At 56.9% G+C, this 18373-nt stretch overlaps 1 protein-coding gene across 4 annotated transcripts in view; it reads left to right on the forward strand.

Moving 5' to 3' along the window:
• Positions 1–418: 418 nt before the first annotated feature.
• The window catches only part of SLC39A11 (solute carrier family 39 member 11), a 79113-nt gene continuing 61158 nt past the window's right edge, over positions 419–18373 (forward strand). For 2 of the 4 annotated variants that reach the window (XM_064396016.1, XM_064396017.1), the window contains exons 1-3: positions 2734–2871; positions 4151–4189; positions 8204–8362. In XM_064396016.1, the coding sequence (XP_064252086.1) occupies positions 2764–2871; positions 4151–4189; positions 8204–8362 (306 nt within the window). In that variant the 5' untranslated portion in view covers positions 2734–2763. Of the gene's footprint in view, positions 1481–2733; positions 2872–4150; positions 4190–8203; positions 8363–18373 lie in introns of those variants that run through there. The other 2 variants (XM_064396018.1, XM_064396019.1) reach the window with 2 other exon arrangements.

Raw genomic sequence — 18373 nt, forward strand, 5'->3', positions numbered from 1 at the left:
GGACGTGCCTCTGTGCCCAGACAGTTCCATGGCAAAAACCCCGCAGGATTTGGGTGCTGGCTGCTCCCTGCAGCTGCCCCTTGCAGGGTCCCGTTCCCTGTGGTGGGGGATGGCAGCAGATTTGTCCCCTCGGGGTGTTAAAAGTGCATTTTAGGGGCTCTGGGCCTGCTCCTTCCTGCTGGACAGGCAGGGCTGTGACACTGAGGGTACAGGCAGGGCTGTGACACTGGGACAGGCAGGGCTGTGACACTGAGGGGACAAACAGGGCTGTGACATTGGGACAGGCAGGGCTGTGACACTGACACAGGCAGGAATGTGACACTGACACAGGCAGGGCTGTGACACTGAAGTGTCCCCTGTCCCCTCTCCCCTCACACACAAGTGACACTGGGGACCGGGGGTGGCAGTTGGTTTTGCTGATGCTCCTGCACGGAGCCAGCACGGCTGTCCCCATTGCCACCCCCGCGTCCCCAGGCAGGGCCATCGCTGCCAGCCGCCCCCAGCCCGTGCAGTGTCCCCGTGTCCCCAGGGCCAGCCCTGCCGGGTCACAGCTGTCCCCAGCCCTGCCAGCACGCTGTCACAGCGTCACCCGGATCCCCGGGGTGGCGGGGGCAGCTCCGTGTGTCTGTCCCCGTGTCCCTCCCGGCTGGCCCCGCAGCTAATGAGGGATGCAGCAATTACGCGGCCAGATTGATTAAACCCTAAATCAGGGAGCTTTCAAAGGGCCCCGACCTTTCCCACCGGGGCCGAGCAGAGGCTGTGGCACCCAGCTCAGATGTGTCCCTGTGCCACCCCTGCTCCGTCTGGCGGGGCACGGGGGGGACACCGGGCTCTGTCACCGGGGGAGCGGTGACAGCGCTGCCCCCCTGCAATGATGGTTTTGGGGTGTCAGGAGGAATTCCTGGAGAGGCTGAGAAGCTGCCCAGGAGCTTTGCAGTGCCCATCCCGGGAGGTGGCACCCGGAGCTCTGCCCTGGGGACAGGGCGCGACCCAAAAGTCATTCCCAGCCTCCAAAATTCCGGCATCCTGTGACACCCACGAGCGGACTCTGGCTGCACCCCGGAGTGCCTGCGACGGCCGCTAGCCACGGAGCGAGCCCTGCTCGCCACCCCACGCTGCCACGTGCTGCTCATTAGCGCTGTTAATTAGCCGGGCTGATTACGGGCGCGGCCAGCGCGGGGGTGGCAGTACGGAAGGGACTCTAAGGGCGTTCTAACAATGCGGAGCTGTGTCCGGAGGTCTCTTTGCGGCGGGGGGGATGGCGACAATGACACGCCGGTGACAACGCCGCCTTGTCGCGCCCGCCCGCGCCGCCCGCCCGCCTCGCTTTGTGGCGGGCGCGCCCGCGCCAACCGCAGAGCCGCGGGCGGCCCGCCCCCGCCGCGCTGCCATTGGCTAAGAGCCGCGGGGGGCGGGGCCAGCCCGCGGACACGTGTGCGCACCCGGAAGCGGCGGCGGGACCGGCCCGGGCCGGGCGCAGGTACCGGGACCCGGGCGGGACCGAACCGGGCCGGGAGCCGCGGGGATGGGGCGTTCCGGCACCCCCGCTGTCAGCGGGCACCGGCACCGCCGGGTCTGGGGGTGCGGGGGTCCTGGCAGCGGCCGGGGCGCCGCGTTTGGGGGTTCGGGCCCTGCGGGGCCGGGGGGGCTCGGGGGGCCTGGGGTGAGCCAGCGGCTCAGGGGGGTCCGGGATTGCGGGGTCCCGGGGCTGGCCCGGGGGGGGCAGGTCTGGGGGGCTCGGGGTCCGGGGGGTGCGGGTTTGAGGGTCCTGGGACCAGCCAGGCTCCGGGTTTGGGGTTTTGGGGTCCGGGGGCTCCGGGTTTGGGGGTTTGGGTGCCCTGGGACCGGCCACGCTCCGGGTTTGGGGGTCCCGAGACCAGCCCTGCGGTTGGTGAGCCCGGGGGTGCCAGTGAAGGGTTGGGGAGGGGATTTTGGGGGTGTTGGGGTGCTCCTGGGTGGGCTGCAGGACCCCCCCCTGTAGGAAGGGGGAATCTTGCTGCGGGGTCTGAGCCGGGCACGCACCTGCAGGGGTTGGAAAAGCCTTGGGACGAGGCTGGGAGAGCCTCTGGAGCTGCCAGAGTGTCTGTATTTCATATTTATTCACATATAAACCTATCAATGCCTGGATATCCCATCTATTTACACAAATGTACCCATGCAGGCGTGTGTCATCAATTCCTTAGTCTGTGTTTCCAGCCTGGGAATGAATTATAAACCATATTTATATATAGAAATAGAAATTATATATAGAATTATATATTAGTATATATTATAAATATGAAAAATAAATATTAATAATAAATATGAATGGTAAATTCATTAAACTGCCATGGCACTGCCAGTCCCTGGGCCATTCCCAGGGTTGGTAGCCCACGCCCCAGGGTTGGTAGCCCATGTCCCAGGATTAGTTGCCCCTTTCCCCTTGCCCGAGGTGCAGGGAGCAGGTGCTGTGAGGGTTTTCACCTCCCACACCAGGAAAACGGGGCTGGGGGCACAGAAGGGGCCTGGGCGAGCCCTGAGCTCCAGGTGGGCTCTGCTGGGTCCCGATGAGCTCGGCTTAAATTGCAAAGCTTCGCCTAAGGAGGAAAGGGAGCTTGGGGGGGTGGTTGAGCTGGCTGGGACCCCAGTGCTGCAGAGGGGTTGGGCTGGGGTTTGGCGGGGTTTGGTGTCCCTGGCAGCTGTCCCCAGGTGGTTTGGGGTCCCTGGCATCTCTCCCCAGGTGGTTTGGGGTCCCTGGCAGGTGTCCCCTGTCCCCAGGCCAGCATGATCCCGGGGCTGGGCCCGGTGCTGCAGGCGCTGCTGGGGACTCTGCTCACCTGGGCGCTGACGGCGGCCGGATCAGCGCTGGTGTTCGTGTTCTCCAGCGGGCAGGTGAGCCCTGGCATCCCACAGATCCCACAGGATCCCCACCCTGGGACAGCCCCTGAGCCCCTGGGGCAGCCCCTGGGCCCTGGCATCCCACAGATCTCACAGGATCCCCACCCTGGGACAGTCCCAGAGCACCTGGAATCAACCCCTGGGCCCTGAGATCCCATAGGATCCCAATCCAAGGGCAAATGAGCCCCTGGGGCAGCCCCTGAGCTCTGGCATCCCACAGATCCCACAGCCCCTGTGCCTCAGGATCCCACAGGATTCCAATCCAAGGGCAGGTGAGCCCTTAGGAACAACCCCTGAGCACTGGCATCTCACAGATCCCACAAGATCTCAGCCCTGGGCCCTGGGATCCCACAGGATCCTGAACCTAGGGCATCCCCAGAACACCTGGAATCAACCCCTGAGCCCTGAGATCCCACATATCCCACAGGATCCCCACCCTGGGGCAGACCCAGAGCCCCTGGGATCCCACAGGATCCTGATCCTAGAGTTGATGACACCCTGGGAGCAGTCCCTGAGCCCCAGGATCCCAATCCAAGGGCAGGTGAGCCCTGGCATCCCTCCCCAGCCCTGGCATCCCACAGGATCTGGCCTGTGCCCTGCTCCTGGCTGGGTTTTCCTGCCTGCTCTCATCTCTGAGGGGCAAGAAGAGGAAAAGTCCAGCTCCCAACACACAGAGGGGAAGGAAATCCAATTGCTGGGGCTGGGATGTGCTCCTGGGGCTCAGGAGCACGGGCAGGGCTCGGGGCTCTGGGTGTGGGGGGAGCTGCAGCCCCCCTGCCTCTAGCCTGGCTTTGCTGCCACGTTTCCAGGGCAGGATTTGGGTCAGTCCATGCTCAGAACGAGCAAACTGGGGAGCTCTAAGTCATCCTGGATCCAAAATTAGAGACACCCTGGCCAGGGCGCTCCAGATTGCCCAGATGGATTCATTATTTATGCCTCCGTCTTGTGATGCTTTGTTCAGGAGGTGCCTGCTGGGGGAGGCTCCCTTTGCAGGAGCACTTGGGTTCCCTTCCTTGGGGAGGGGTGAAAACCTGCCCTGGGAGGGGCAGGGACACCCCCTGGCCCAGGGTGCCCAAACCCCAGTGCCCAGCCTGGCCTTGGGCACTGCCAGGCTGCTCGGGGATGCCATCCCAGGGCACATTCCTGCCCAGAGCCCCATCCCCTGGCAGTGGGAGCCATTCCCTGGTGTGCAGAGCCCTCTCCCAGCTGCCCAGCCCCGGGGCAGTGCTCTCACACTCAGTTCAGGGTGGTTTGTGTCTGGTTTTGTTTCCAGAGGCGGATCCTCGATGGGAGCCTGGGCTTCGCTGCAGGGGTGAGTGCAGCTTCCTCCTCCTCCTCCCCCTCCTCCTCCTCCTCCCCGTGTTCTCTGCAGCCCCTCCCCGCTCGGTTTGGTTGCCCACTCGAGTTGAAATCCCTTGGATGACTCCCTGAGGGCAGGGAAGGGCTCAGGCTGAGCGTGGAGGTGGCACCAGGAGGGGCACGAGGCCACCGAGCTGCCCACGCTGCCTTTGGCTCCCTGCACTTCGACTTTCCTCCCTTCCTGGGGGCTCTGGGGTGGGCTGGGGCTGCTGTGCCTGCCTGACTGTGTGCTTTAAACCCTCAGGAGGGGAGGGAAGAGAGAGCTGCAGCTCTCCATGGAAGCTGCATGTGAAGTGTGGGGCTCCTGGCAGCTTCTCCTGGAGGAAAACCTGGGACCTTGGGAATGTGGGGCTGGCACTGCCCAGGTGCTGGGGCAGGCGGGGCCCCACCAGACTCATTAAATCCCCTTTGTTTCCCTCAGTAAAGATCCAGTCCAGCTGCTCAACGCCACCCTGCAGGTGCTGGAGGGCACCTGGGCTGTGCTCTGGAGGGAGGTGCCCCTTCCCACCCGTGTGCTGGGGTCAGCTGGGCTCTGCCAGCTGTGCCTGGCTGTGTCCTGCCAGCCCAGGTGGCACCTGGGCACCGTGCTGGGTGACAGGGGCTGGGTTTGCTCCCTGCAGGGTGGGCATTGTTCCCCTTGGTGGCTCTGGGGGGTCCTTGGGCTGACATTTCTGCAGGAATCCCACCAGGACGAGGGGCTGCTGTCCTGGCTGAGGCCACCAGGTCACCCTGGCAGCAGCTCTGAGTCAGCCCTGCCTGGCCCAGGTGTGGCTCAGGGAGCAGAACTCCTGCAAACATTTGTTTTTCCCTCAGCTCTTCCAGCTGGCAGGGCTTGGAGCAGGATGGGGAATTGTCCCTGGGGTGCCTGGAGGGGGCAGGCAGCCCTGGGGACAGTGGGACAGGCAGCCCTGGGGACACTGGGGACAGTGGGACAGGCAGCCCTGGGGACACCAGGATCCCCTGAGTTTGGATTTTCCCAAAATGGGAAAGCGTTGCCATTGCTTGGCCAACAGCTGGGTCTCCATATTTTCCCTGCCTCAAAAGGGTTTAACAACACAAGGAACCTTTCCCTGCCCCCCTTTTTTTCCTCCCTTTCCTGCCCCCCTTTTTTTCTCTCTTTCCTTCCCCCCCTTTTTTTCCTCCCTTTCCTTCCCCCCCTTTTTTTCTCTCTTTCCTTCCCCCCCTTTTTTTCTCTCTTTCCTTCCCCCCCTTTTTTTCTCTCTTTCCTTCCCCCCCTTTTTTTCTCTCTTTCCTTCCCCCCCTTTTTTTCTCTCTTTCCTTCCCCCCCTTTTTTTCCTCCCTTTCCCCCCCATTTTTTCCTCCCTTTCCCCCCCATTTTTTCTCCCTTTCCTCCCCCCCCCTTTTTTTCCTCCCCTTTTCCTCCCTTCCCCCCCCTTTTTTCCCTCCCTTGGGGTCCAGGGCCCTGCAGAGGCTCCAGCTGCTCTGGGGGTGCTGGGGTGAGCCTGGCCATGTGGATAAATTGAACTGGGGTGTACTGGGATGTACTGGGAGCACCCTGGCAGCTCAGGCTGGCCGTGCTGGTGGCAGGGGTGCCACCTGGGCTGGGCAGGGCCCTGTGCAGCCCAGCTCCCCCAGCCCAGCCCTGCCCCCTGCCCTGCCTCAGTTCCTCCCTGGCAGCCCCAGCCAATGCAGGGCTCTGCCTGCAGGCTCCTCCGAGGTGATGTGTTTCCATAGAGACACAGCTTTGCTTGCTGGGGCATCTGATGGGAAATTCTGCCTTTGCTCTTAAATCTTGATATCCTTACGTGAGATTTTTTTTTATGTTTATTTCTATTTTTCCCCCCCAGCTGTTCTCCGTGGTGCTGCTGGGCTGGGCTCAGCCACCAGAAGCAAACACCTGCAGCCCCTTTCCCTGCAGCCTGGCACAGCTTTTCCTCTGCCTGGGCTGCACTTTGGGTTTTTCTCTGTCCCAGGTGCAGCAGGAAATCATCCCCAGGCCTCCCCAGGCACTCTGGGATCAAATACTCCCTTCAAACAACATCAGGAACTCACTCAGCTCTGCTGAGGCTCTTAATGAAGCCAAGTGGAAAAGTTGGGCCAGGAAAGTGCCCTGCCAATGTCTTCATCTTCCACCTGCCTTTCCCACCTCCTTTTCCAGCATTTCCTGCTCCCCAGTGTCCCTTGGTGTTCCCATTTCCATCCCAGGGATCCCACAGGAGGGTGGCCAGGCCAGGCTTTAATGAGGATTTAATTGCAGCCCAGCCCTGGGTGTGAAGATCATGGCTCTGTTTATTCTGAATTTTAATATAAAGGCAGCTGTGAGGCTCCACAGGCACAGGGGCACTGCTGGATCCCTGGGTTTGGGGCTGAGGAAAAGCCCAGAATTTGGGGAATCCTGCACTGAATCCCTGTGGAAGGGGGTGCCAGCCCTGGGAGAGGTTTGGGTTTAAATCCTGCTGTGTTGGGAGGGATTCCCACCAGGGAGGGCCCAGACCTGGGGTCACTGGTTGGATTTTTGTCTCCTGTCCCACTGCTGGAGCCCAGTGAGGCTTTGGGGTCCCCCAGTGAGGCTTTGGGGTCCCTCAGCTGCCTCCTGCCTGCTCCACATTTTCCCAGTCCTGCTGCATTTATGGCACTGTGGCATCTTTGGAGCACCAAGGCTGTGAAAATGCCCCAGATCCACTCTGGGTCCCTGGCTCGGTGGGGCTGGAGTGGGGGGAAGGTGTGGACAGTCCTCAGTGTCCCAGTGGTCCCAGTTTGTTGATCCAGGGGCATTTTCCTGTTTTTTTCCTGCCCCTGCTGGTTTGGGACACTGGGGCCTGGGTGCTGTCCCTGGCTGGGCCGTGCAGGGCTTTGGGGTCAGGGTGAATTTGTCACTTAACTCGGGGTGCTGGCAGGAATCCTCCCCTTTGGTCACCCCTGGGGTCAGCTGAACCAGCTCTGACCCTGCCCTGGGTGGGCAGGAGCTCCAGGTGATCCTAAATCCCCAAATCCCACCCTGAGCTCAGGGCTGGGCTGAGGAGAACCTGCTACAGGACTCCCTTGCACCCTGGGGTGTTCTGTAAATCCATCACAAAGCCTCCCAGCACCTGGGGTTACCAGAATAAATGGAATAAATCCCTTTTCCTCCACCTGGGGCTCGCTCAGAGCTGTGTCACCACTCCCCAGGAGCCCTGAGCTGTGGGATCCTGGCAGGATCTGGGGGCTGAGCTCTGCCAGGGCTCTGTTTGCCGTGGGGAAATGATATCTTAACATGAGCTGACAACATAATTCTCCAGAGCCTCTCCCTGTTGCCTGTGTTTCCACGCTGGGGTGTGTGGTTGTTTTTTAAAGGAGGTGGCATTTGAAATATGAGGTTTGACAGCCGTGCTGAAGCCTGACATGACAACCCTCGTTCCTCTTACTCACAGCAGCTCAGATTTACACAACCCCCAGGGACTGACTGCTGTCTGCAGCACTGGCAGCTCCTTCCTCCCTTCTCTGGAGGGCTGAGGGTGCCAGAGCCTGCTGAGTCCCTGAGCTGGGCAGCAGCTCCTCTTGAGGGGCTGGAGCTGCAGGAGAGGAGCTTTGGGTTGGAAGTTGGGGAGGAATTTCCTCAGAGGTGTTGGGCCACTGGCAGGAGGTTTGGGTTGGGAGTTGGGAAGGAATTCTCTGGGATGCTGTTGGGCCACTGGCACAGGTGCCCAGAGCAGCTGTGGCTGCCCCTGGGTCCCTGGCAGTGCCCAAGGCCAGGTTGGAGCCCCCTGGGACAGTGGCAGGTGTCCCTGCCATGGTGGCACTGGGTGGGATTTAAGGTCTCTTCCAGCCCAAACCATTCTGGGGCTCTGAGCATCCTGCCAAGGGAATTTCCTGGGGCTGCTGGGCAGAGCTGGGGTCACCTTCCCACAGCAGCCTCCTGCTGCAGCTCTGGGTTCTGCTCCTTCCCCTGATCCTGCACCATTTCTCCACTGGGATTTCAGCTTCCCTTCCATCCCAGGGATTCTCACTGCTCCCCTTCTGTCCCCAGGTGATGCTGGCAGCGTCCTACTGGTCCCTGCTGGCCCCAGCCATCGAGCTGGCCCAGGAATCTGGGACCTTTGGGGCCTTCTCCTTCTTCCCAGTGGCTGCTGGCTTTGCCCTGGGGGCAGCGTTCGTGTTCGGGGCCGACCTGCTGCTGCCAGAGCTGGTGAGTGGGACTGGGATCATCCCAGAGCTGTGAGTGGGGATTGTGGGGCTGGGATCATCCCAGAGCTGTGAGTGGGACTGGGCTGGGATCATCCCAGAGCTGTGAGTGGGGATTGTGGGGCTGGGATCATCCCAGAGCTGTGAGTGGGGCTGGGATCATCCCAGAGCTGTGAGTGGGACTGGGCTGGGATCATCCCAGAGCTGTGAGTTGGGATTGTGGGGCTGGGATCATCCCAGAGCTGTGAGTGGGGATTGTGGGGCTAGGGGCTCACCCCAGTGCTGCTCAGAGGCAATTCCCAGTTTGGGAGCTCATTCCAGTGCTGTCAGTGGGAATTCCCAGTTTGGGAGCTCATCCCAGTGCTGTCAGTGGGAATTCCCAGTTTGGGAGCTCATCCCAGTGCTGTCAGAGGGAATTCCCAGTTTGGGGTCTCCTCCCAGTTCTGTCAGAGGGAATTCCAGGCTGGGCGTTCCTGCCCTTCCTGCAGCTGCAGGGAAGAGCAGCTGGTGGCTGGGCACGGGTGGATTCTCTCCAGATTTAATGAATTTGAGATTTCCCCGAGCCCTGGCTGGCTCTGGCAGTGCTGGATGCAGCTTTAGACTCGCTGAGCTCTGGTTTTTTTTTTTTTCTTAATCTTCCTGCTTTTTTCCCCCTTCACACTTTGCTTTTGTTCTTTTTGCTGGCAGCGCTGCTCACACAGCTCAGGTGTGACCTCCTGTCCCAGCCCAGGGGCTGCATTTGCAGAGCTGCCAGCCCTGGCAGTGCTGCTCAGTGCCAGCAGGCAGCCTGAGACTGGTGCTAAAATTACAAATAAATGGGGAGCTGGTGGATTTCTGCAGCTGGGAACACGAGAATGGTGCACTCAGTGAAGAGATTTCCACACATTTCCAGGGAGATCCTTCAATTTTCATGTTTAGTTCAGTGGGATTTTATTGGCCTGTGGTTATGAGGAAGGAGTGGGAGGTTTTAAGGAGTCTGTAGCACCAACCTTCCCCTTCCCCTGGCTTTTGGAGCCTCTCCTGACAGGTCCCAGCTCCAGTCAGGTGCATCCTCAGCTGGGAGGGGAATTGCTGGGTGTAGTGGGGTTGCTCTGACTTGGTTTGAAAAGCCAGGTGTCTGCTAAGGAAGGCAGGAGCCTGCCCTGAAATGGAAAATGTAAACTTCTTCCTTCCAAATTATTACAATTTTATTTGAAATTAAGGGGCTCTCATGCAAAGACATGGGAGCAGGAATAACAGTTCTTTACTAGGGAAGAAAATAAAAATAAAATAAAAATGCAGTGATACAAAACAACCCTGCCAGAGTGAGAACAGAAGCTGACCCCCTGTGGGTCAGGGTGGTGGCACAGCCCCATCCCATGGGGGCTCAGCCCTCCTGCAGTGCCAGCTGTGCTTCTGCTGCAGCAGGGATCCTGCACAAGGGGGGAGTTTTCCTCTGCAGCTCCAGGGCTGCTGGAGATGGGCCTGGTGTTCCTCTGGGAATGCAGGGCAGGAGAAAGCTGCTCCTCTGGGAATGCAGGGCAGGAGAAAGCTGCTCCTCTGGGAATGCAGGGCAGGAGAAAGCTGCTCCTGTGGGAATGCAGGGCAGGAGAAAGCTGCTCCTCTGGGAATGCAGGGCAGGAGAAAGCTGCTCCTCTGGGAATGCAGGGGGCAAAGGCTGCTGTGCTGTTCCAGGCTCAGATTGTATCCAGGTAGGAATGCTTGGCTCCTGCCCTGGGCGGAGCATCTCCCAAAGGGATGATGGAATTTGATCAGCCAGGCAGGGACACTCACTGGCCATGAACAGAAGAGAATTAATAATTAATGGCCCATGAACAGAAGATAATTAATAATTAATGGCCCATGAACAGCAGAGATCTGCTGGAGGGAGGATTGGCTGTGGAAGAGATAAAGAAAACTGCCCAATTGTCCTGGATTGCCAGGCAAATTGGATTGCATTTGCCATCTGTGTGGCACTTGTCTCCTGTACATTGGGCAGTTTTCCTTGTCTCTTCCACACCCACTCCTCCCTCCAGGGGACATCTGCTGATAACAGGCCATGGAATGTCCCTGCATGGCTGATGAGAACCACAGCATCCACTGGGAGATGTGAGCCCAGGGGAGGAGCCAAGCATTCCTGCCTGGATAGAATCTGAGATTTCAAACATTCCTACCTGGATATAACCTGGAGTTTCTGGAACACCAGGACAGTTTTTGCTCCCCTGGATTTCCCAGAGGAACAGCAGCTGCCTCTTCCACTGGATCTTTAGAAGAAGACTCCACCCTTCTCCAGGATCCCTGCTCCAGCAGAACCACCCCTGACACTGCAGGAGGGCTGAGCCACAATTCCAATTGGACTGCTGCCAGCACCCTGACCCACAGGGTGTCAGGTTGTGTCTGACTCTGTCAGTGTTGATTTGGTTCACTGCATTGTTTATTTTATTATTTTCTTCCATAGTAAAGAACTGTTATTCCTGCTCCCATGTTTTTTGCCTGAGAGCCCCTTAATTTAAAATTTGTAGCAATTCAGAGCAGGGGGTTTACATTTTCCATTTCAGGGGAGGCTCCTGCCTTCCTTAGCAAACACCTGTCTGTCCAAACCAAGACACGAATGAACAGCAGGGAACTGCCCCAGCTCTGACAGATGGAACTGGACACACAGCCCCAGCCTAAGCCACACTCCCAGTGCCAGGGGATGAAATGCCCCTGGTGGGACTCTCCTCACCCTCTCTGTTTTTTTGGGGGCTCCCAGATGCTCTGCAGGATTCAGGAGCTGCTCTTGTCTCCCTTGGGAGCTGTTTGGCTTTCCCTGCTGCTCTCCCTGTCCCAAGGTGTCCCCTGGGCTGGATCCTCTGCTTTGGGCTGGTGCTGCCCAGCAGGGTGGAGGAGCAGCTGGAGCACAAAGCCTGGATGTTCCTGCTGGTTGGGCTTTTTACTGGGTGTTCCTTGGGGAAAGTGGAATTCCTGTGTGGGGAAGAGCAGGGTGGAGTGACAGGGACAGCAGGGAGGGTGCTGGCCTTGCAGGGAGCAGAGCAGGTATAAAGACATCCAACATTTCCTCAAATCCAGCTGCAGTGCTGCTGGGAGCAGTGCAGGTGTAAAAACATCCAATATTTCCCCAAATCCAGCTGCAGTGCTGCTGGGAGCAGAGCTCTTCTCTCCTGGCTGCTTTGCTCCGTGTGGGAATTCTGCACAGGGAGGATTTACACCCTCAGAGGAGCTCAGGGAGGGTTTTTATCCCAAAATAGTGCTGCTGTGTGTGTGTTCCCCCTGGAGAAGGGGCAGGAGCACCCCTGTCAGGGTGTGCTTGATCCAAACCCTGCTTTCCCTCCCCCTGGGTGCCTTGGGAAGGGCCAGGGGAGCTGGCAGAGGGTGGGGGGCTCTGTGAGCCCTGCCTGGAGCAGCAGGAATGGCTCCTGGAGCTGGGCAGTGCCCTCAGGATGGGGATTTGGGGATGCTTTGGGCAGAGAACAGAGGTTAGAGCTGAGTGTGTTGAAATGAAAACCAAAGTTTGGTGAGGCTTGAGGCACCCCCGGGCTGGGAATGTGCTCTGGAGCCATCTCCCTTCCTCTGGAGCCATCTCCCTTCCTCTGGAGCCATCTCCCGTGCTCTGGAGCCATCTCCCTTCCTCTGGAGCCCAGGTTTCCCCCGGGGTTGGTGAATGGGTCCCTCTGGGCTCTGTGTGCCCCTGGGGCTGGCAGGGGGGCAGGAGGGAGCACTGCCAGCCTGGCACAGCTCCAGGCTGCCCAACAAGCCCCTCTAAAAGCTTTTATCGACTCCTTATCAGCCCAGCCTTGCTCTGCTGGCTGCCAGAAGGGTTTTTGTCCTGCCTCAGCCCTGCTGGAGCATCCCAGTGTGTGCTCCTGGCAGAGGAAGGGTTAAACTCCCGAGCAGCTGGAGTCATTCCATCCCTCACAAAAGGCAGATCTAATCTGTTACATCTTTATCTTTGCCTTTTCCCCGGTGTTTGTTCATCCTCCAGCTGAGGAGGAGATGCTGGTGGGGCTTGGCAAACCTCCCCAGGAAATCTGGGGGCACTTGGAGGGCGAGGGCACGGCAAAAACACATCCCAGGGGTTTGGGAAAGGAGTTCTCCTTTATTTCCCTGGCATGGAGCCTCCAGTTTAACCTGGCTTTTTCTTTAAAGAGGCTTTCAGCTGGGGCTTGAGGAGGTTTTGGGTGCTGATGGGGCTGGGTGAGCCTCTGGTGCCTTTCCTAAAAAGGGTTTGGGGCTCAGCATCTCCACTGCCAAGACCCAAAGCCTCTGAGGGAAAGTTTACTTGAAAATTCAGTGCAGCAGGTCCCTGATGGCTCAGCAGCTATTTTGGGTCTACTGAAAGGCATAAGAATGCTGGAATTAAGTGTTATTATGCTCATCCTTCAAAGCTGTCGTGCAGCTCTGCTGCCTTGGGTGGGTTTTGTCAGACTTTGGTGTTTTATTAGGTTTGGGATGTTCTTCTTGCCCTTCCTGGGCAATCCCACAAGGGGCCAGAGGATTCCCCAGCCCTGGCTCTGGGTTTCAGGCAGTCCCTGGCTGCTTTTGCTGCTGGATTTTCAGGTGCAGGTGAAAACTGGAAGCACCAGGAGCTGGCCCAGCTGCCCAGGGCAGGTGGATCCCCATCCCTGAGGGGTTTAAAGCTGCATGTGGCACTTGGGGACATGGCATGGTGGCACTCGGTGTTCTCAGAGGGCTTTTCCCCCCTGAGTGATCCCACCACTCCCTGTGAGCCCCCAGGAGCTGTCCTGGGCAGTTCTGAGGGTGTTCCCAAGCCCCCGTGGTGGGTTTGGGGGCTCTGGGTGCAGTGCAGCCCCCGTGGCCCCAGGAGCTCCCTGGCTCCTGCTTTGGATGGGTCCCAGCCTCTGGGCAAGCAGGAATTCCCTGCTGGGACTGGGACAGGAGCAGGGAGAGGGAGCTGGTCCTGCTGGGAGCTGCAAACCCCCAGGAGCTGCCTCAGCTCCTGCTCTTCCCACTCCTGTGCCTGCCTGCTGCCATCATTACCGAATTAAACAGGATAATGAGCCTTAATCAGCCTCATCTCCTCTCCCTGCAGGCTCCACGTGGCTCGGGCACCTCTGTGAGCACAGGCAGGAGCCCCATCCCTGCTCGGGGGCTGCAGGAGCAGCAGGGGTTAATCAATAACCCAGGCAAGGCTGCTGGGCCATCGCAGCTCCAGCAGGAGCTGCCAACACTTGGGGTGTAAAAGATGATCAGGGAGGGAGGATGGGCAGCCAGGGCTGTGATTCCAACCTGGAAATGCCATCTCCATTGGATTTTAGGGTTGTTTTTTATTTTAGGGTTGTTTTTTTTTCCCCCTTCTCTGCTGGGTACAGGGTTGGTGGTTTTGTTTTGCTCCTGAGTACAGAGGAAATCAATAAAGCCTCATGTGATGGGCAGAGCATTCTTTGGGTTCAAACAAACAGCAGCTGAAGCCTTTTAAAAACCCTTTGTGGGCTGGGGCTTTGCTCACCCCTCATCCCACAGAGGCAGCACAGCCAAAATCCCTCTCTGGGATTGTCCCACACCTGTTTTGGGAATAATTCAGGCTCTGCTCTGCAGCTGCCCTGAGGATTCCCTGGGCAGGGTCAGGATGCTCCTGAATCCCCCTGACCCCTCCAAAGTGAATTTTCTTGGTGCTCCTGCCCTTTTCTGGATGTGCTTGAGGGCTCTTTGGGACTATGGTTTGGGACTGGATGTTTTGTACAGTCAATTTTGGGCTATTTTGGGCAAGAGCTCTTGGGAAGGCTTGGAGAGCTGATGATCCCCTCGTGCCTGGCTCAGAATGTGCCTTCAGGGTGAATGTTTTGCCTTCTAAACCCACACAAGTCCCTTTCTGGGAGGGAAGGCTGGGAACTGAGCATGGAGGAGGCTGCAGGAGGAGGAAGGACCATCAAGGTGTGGCTGCACATTGTTTAAAATCCCAATTTTTCCCTCAGGCCCAAACCACAGCTGGATTAGACCATGGGGATCAGCTTTTTTGTGGGAGAGGGGGGCACTAGGAAGTGATTCCTGGTAAATACCTGCATTTTAAGGGGAATTGCTCCCAGGAAAAGGTGCCAGGCCCTGGGAGGAGTTGGAGTTCCCATCCCTGGAGGTGGCACTTGGGGCTCTGGGCTGGGGACAGGGGCACAGCTGGGACTCTGAGATCTTGGAGGGCTTTTCCACCTCAATAATTCAGGGATTTTGGGACTCTCCACGTGGTGGGACAAGGCAGGGCAGTGCTGGGTGCTCCTGGAGGATGCCTGGAAGTTGCTCCTGCCTCTCTGTGGTGGGTTCATCATTCCAGGAGGAGCAGGGGAACTGCAGGGTCTGCTGGTTGATCAGCAGCACCGAGATTCCTCTGATGCAATTTGCCACTCCTGAGGGACCTGCCCAGCTCCCATTCCCGTTTTAATCTGCTTTTCCTCTTCAGCTGTGACTCCCAGCCAGGTAATTAGCTGCACAACCTCATTGCTGGGGCAGGTGGAGGGTTTTCAAGGCAGGATTTTCTGCTTTATTAAGTTTTGGAGTGTGGAGCTTTTCCCTGCTGGAGGGGGAGGATGGAGCTGGGGGCTCCTGCATTCCTGCTTTGCTCAGATTTCCTTTGCTCAGGGCAAAACAAACAGCAGCCCTTGTGTTTGTTTGGTTTTGTGGAGCCCTGGCCCTTTTCCACAGGCTCTGGGAGGAAGGAGGGATCTGGCTCTGAGGATGAAAAACTTTGATTTTTGGGAATGTAGCAAAGCCTCCCATTGGGAAACCTCCTTCCTTTCCATCTCCAAATAACCCAGAGTTACCTGAGCAGCTTGGGGTTACCTGGGTTTAATTAATTTATCAATTAACCCCAACCCAGAGGTTACAGATCCATGAGGGATTGATCCCTGTCTTCTGTCCCAGCTGGGATTTGTGCCATGAAAAATCCCTGACCACCAAACCCACCCCTGGGATCCTGGGAAGGACTCAGAGCCCCCACATGTTTCTTTTCCATCTTTATCCATGGAAAACCTGGCTGCTTCCCACCCCTGCCCTGCCCCTGGGCAGCAGTTCAGCGCTTGGAGCCCAGTGGTGGCTGGATAGATCAGAATTATTTGCCAAAACCCCCCACAAAATCCTAATTATCCTAATTTCTACCCAAGCATTTTGCTTTATTAATGAAGGTAAAGGCTTATTTACTGCCGCAGTGCAATTTGTCAGCTGCTCTTAATTAGAATTCTCTCTCATTATGCATCAAACATTTCATGAAAGCATTATTTGGGAAGCCCCAGAGCTGGAGCTGCAGAGCTCCCTGATTCTGAGCTGGGCTGAAATCCCCCCCTGCCCTGGTCAGGTTTGTGGGGTCTGGAGCAGTTTCATGGGCTGGGGTGAAAAATCCCTCTGGGAAAGAGCAGGGACTGAGCAATCCTGGCTTAATTCTTAATTCTTCCTTCCACGAGCTCCTGCTCTGCACAGAGCCCTCTCCATCATCCCCTCTCCATCCTGAGCCTCTTCCCCCTGGAGCAGGAATTGCTGGGAAGGCTCCTGGTATTCCATGGGCTTTTCCCACCTCCTGACTGACATTCCATGGGCTTTTCCTTCCTGGCTCTGACATTCCCTGGGCTTTTCCCTCCTCCTGGCTCTGGTATTCCATGGGCTTTTCCCTCTTCCTGATCTGATATTCCCTGGGCTTTTCCTTCCTTCTGCTCTGATATTCCATGGGTTTTTCTCTCCTGGCTGTGACATTCCATGGGCTTTCCCCTCCTCCTAGCTCTGATATTCCATTGGCTTTTCCTTCCTCCTGGTCGGATATTCCATGAACTTTTCCTTCCTGGCTCTGGTATTCCATGGGCTTTTTTCCCCTCCTGCTCTGACATCCCATGGGCTTTTCCCTCTTCCTGATCTGATATTCCCTGGGCTTTTCCCTCCTCCTGGCTCTGTTGTTCCCTTGGCTTTTCCCTCCTCCTGCTCTGATATTCCATGATCTTTTCCTTCCTGGCTTTGATGTTCCCTGGGCTTTTCCTTCCTCCTGGCTCTAATATTCCATGGGCTTTTCCTTCTTCCTGGCTCAGCCTTTGCTGCCAGAGTTTTGCTTTCTGTCTGGGCCTGGCTCAGGCTGGTAAAAGAGAATTTTCCCACAAGGAGGAGCAGCCAAGGGTCTCCTCCCTGCCCTGCCCTGCCTCCTGCACCAGCCCCTGTTTATCCGGGGCTGTGGCTGCTCCCCCACGTTTTGATCTCAAAATGTGCCTTTGAATCTGCTCGGAGCAGAACCCCAAATTAATTCCTCCACGGTGAAAGGCAAACCTGCCATTAAGGTGTCAGGGAAGCAGCAGGAGAGGTTCTGGCACTGCCTGGGGGAGGCAGGAGGGGGGAGCTGCTTCTGAGGGGATCCCCACGGCTCTGGAGCTGCAGGGGAAGCTCTGACTCACCCAGGAGGGTTTGCTGCTTTTTTATGGCAAGGTGGGGATTAAATGTATGAGAGGGTATTTCTTGTTGGGACTCGGATGTTTATTAGTTCTTTTCTATGTCACAAACCCTGAGTTCTGCAGCACTTCACTCTAACAAACTAAAAATGGAGCCCCATCTCTCTCTGCAAGGCCTTTTAAGGATAAACTGTCTAAGAAATGACACTTAAATTATTTTTATTTTTAACCTAATAACTAACGACCTGTGATCTGCCGTGGGGACTTTTTTATTTAATTACACAAAACCACCCAAACCCATGGAGAAGGAGCAGCCTCCACCACAAAACCTCCATCTTGCTCTATGTATATTACTATATTCTAAACCCTTAAACTCTGAGGTTTCCACCCTGTGATATCACACACTTCTATTCAAACTCCACACCCACAATCCCAGTTCTGTAATTTAATTTTGGAAGCTTCTCCACGACCTTGGGTAAATTCAGTGTTCTCCTGGGGGTCAGAGCCTGGCAGCACAGAAATCCAATCCCCAGTAACCAGGGTTCCAACAGCTCAGTCAGCTCCAGGGAGCTGCAGAGCCACCTCTGGGCCTCCTGTGTCCCCAGGGAGGGGACATTCCCAAGGAAGGACATTCCCAATGGATGCTCAGTGGCCCCTTGGCTCGTGGCTGCTGGTGGGATGTGGCACATTCCTACAGAGCCAAATCCCACAAAAACCATCCCAGGGCTGCTCCTGGCTGGGATGGGGCAGGAGGGGCTTGTGATAGATGAACAATGCGATGATTGACTCTCACAATTAACAGACAAATCTCATGTATGTAGGTTAAGAGAGGTTTTATAGGTTTGTAGTTATGTTTTACCCCCTGGTGTTGTTGTGGGACAGTCAGGGTTGGGACATTTGGGAGGGTCAGGTTGTCCCTATGGTGACAGCTGGGCTCCAGTCAGGATTTGAGGATTGTCTTGGTTTGGACAGACAGGTGCCTGCTGAGGAAGGCAGGAGCCTCCCCTGAAATGGAAAATGCAAACACCCTCTCTCCAAATTGCTATAAATTTTAAATTAAGGGGCTCTCAGGCAAAAAATATGGGAGCAGGAATAACAGTTCTTTACTATGGAAGAAAATAAAAAGATAAAATAAACAATGCAGTAAACGCAAACAACACTGACAGAGTCAGACACAACCTGACACCCTGTGGGTCAGGGTGCTGGCAGCAGTCCCATTGGAATTGTGGCTGCAGCCCTCCTGGAGTGTCAGGGGTGGTTCTGCTGGAGCAGGGATCCTGGAGAAGGGTGGAGTCTTCCTCTGAAGATCCAGGGGAAGAGGCAGCTGCTGTTCCTCTGGGAAATCCAGGGGAGCAAAAACTGTCCTGGTGTTCCAGAAACTCCAGGCTATATCCAGGCAGGAATGTTTGAAATCTCAGATAATATCCAGGCAGGAATGTTTGAAATCTCAGATTCTATCCAGGCAGGAATGTTTGAAATCTCAGATTATATCCAGGCAGGAATGTTTGAAATCTCAGATTCTATCCAGGCAGGAATGCTTGGCTCCTCCCCTGGGCTCACATCTCCCAGTGGATGCTGTAGTTCTCATCAGCCATGCAGGGACATTCCATGGCCTGTTATCAGCAGGTGTCCCCTGGAGGGAGGAGTGGGTGTGGAAGAGATAAGGA

Source organism: Passer domesticus, chromosome 20, assembly GCF_036417665.1.
Source record: "Passer domesticus isolate bPasDom1 chromosome 20, bPasDom1.hap1, whole genome shotgun sequence".
Taxonomy (NCBI): domain Eukaryota; kingdom Metazoa; phylum Chordata; class Aves; order Passeriformes; family Passeridae; genus Passer; species Passer domesticus.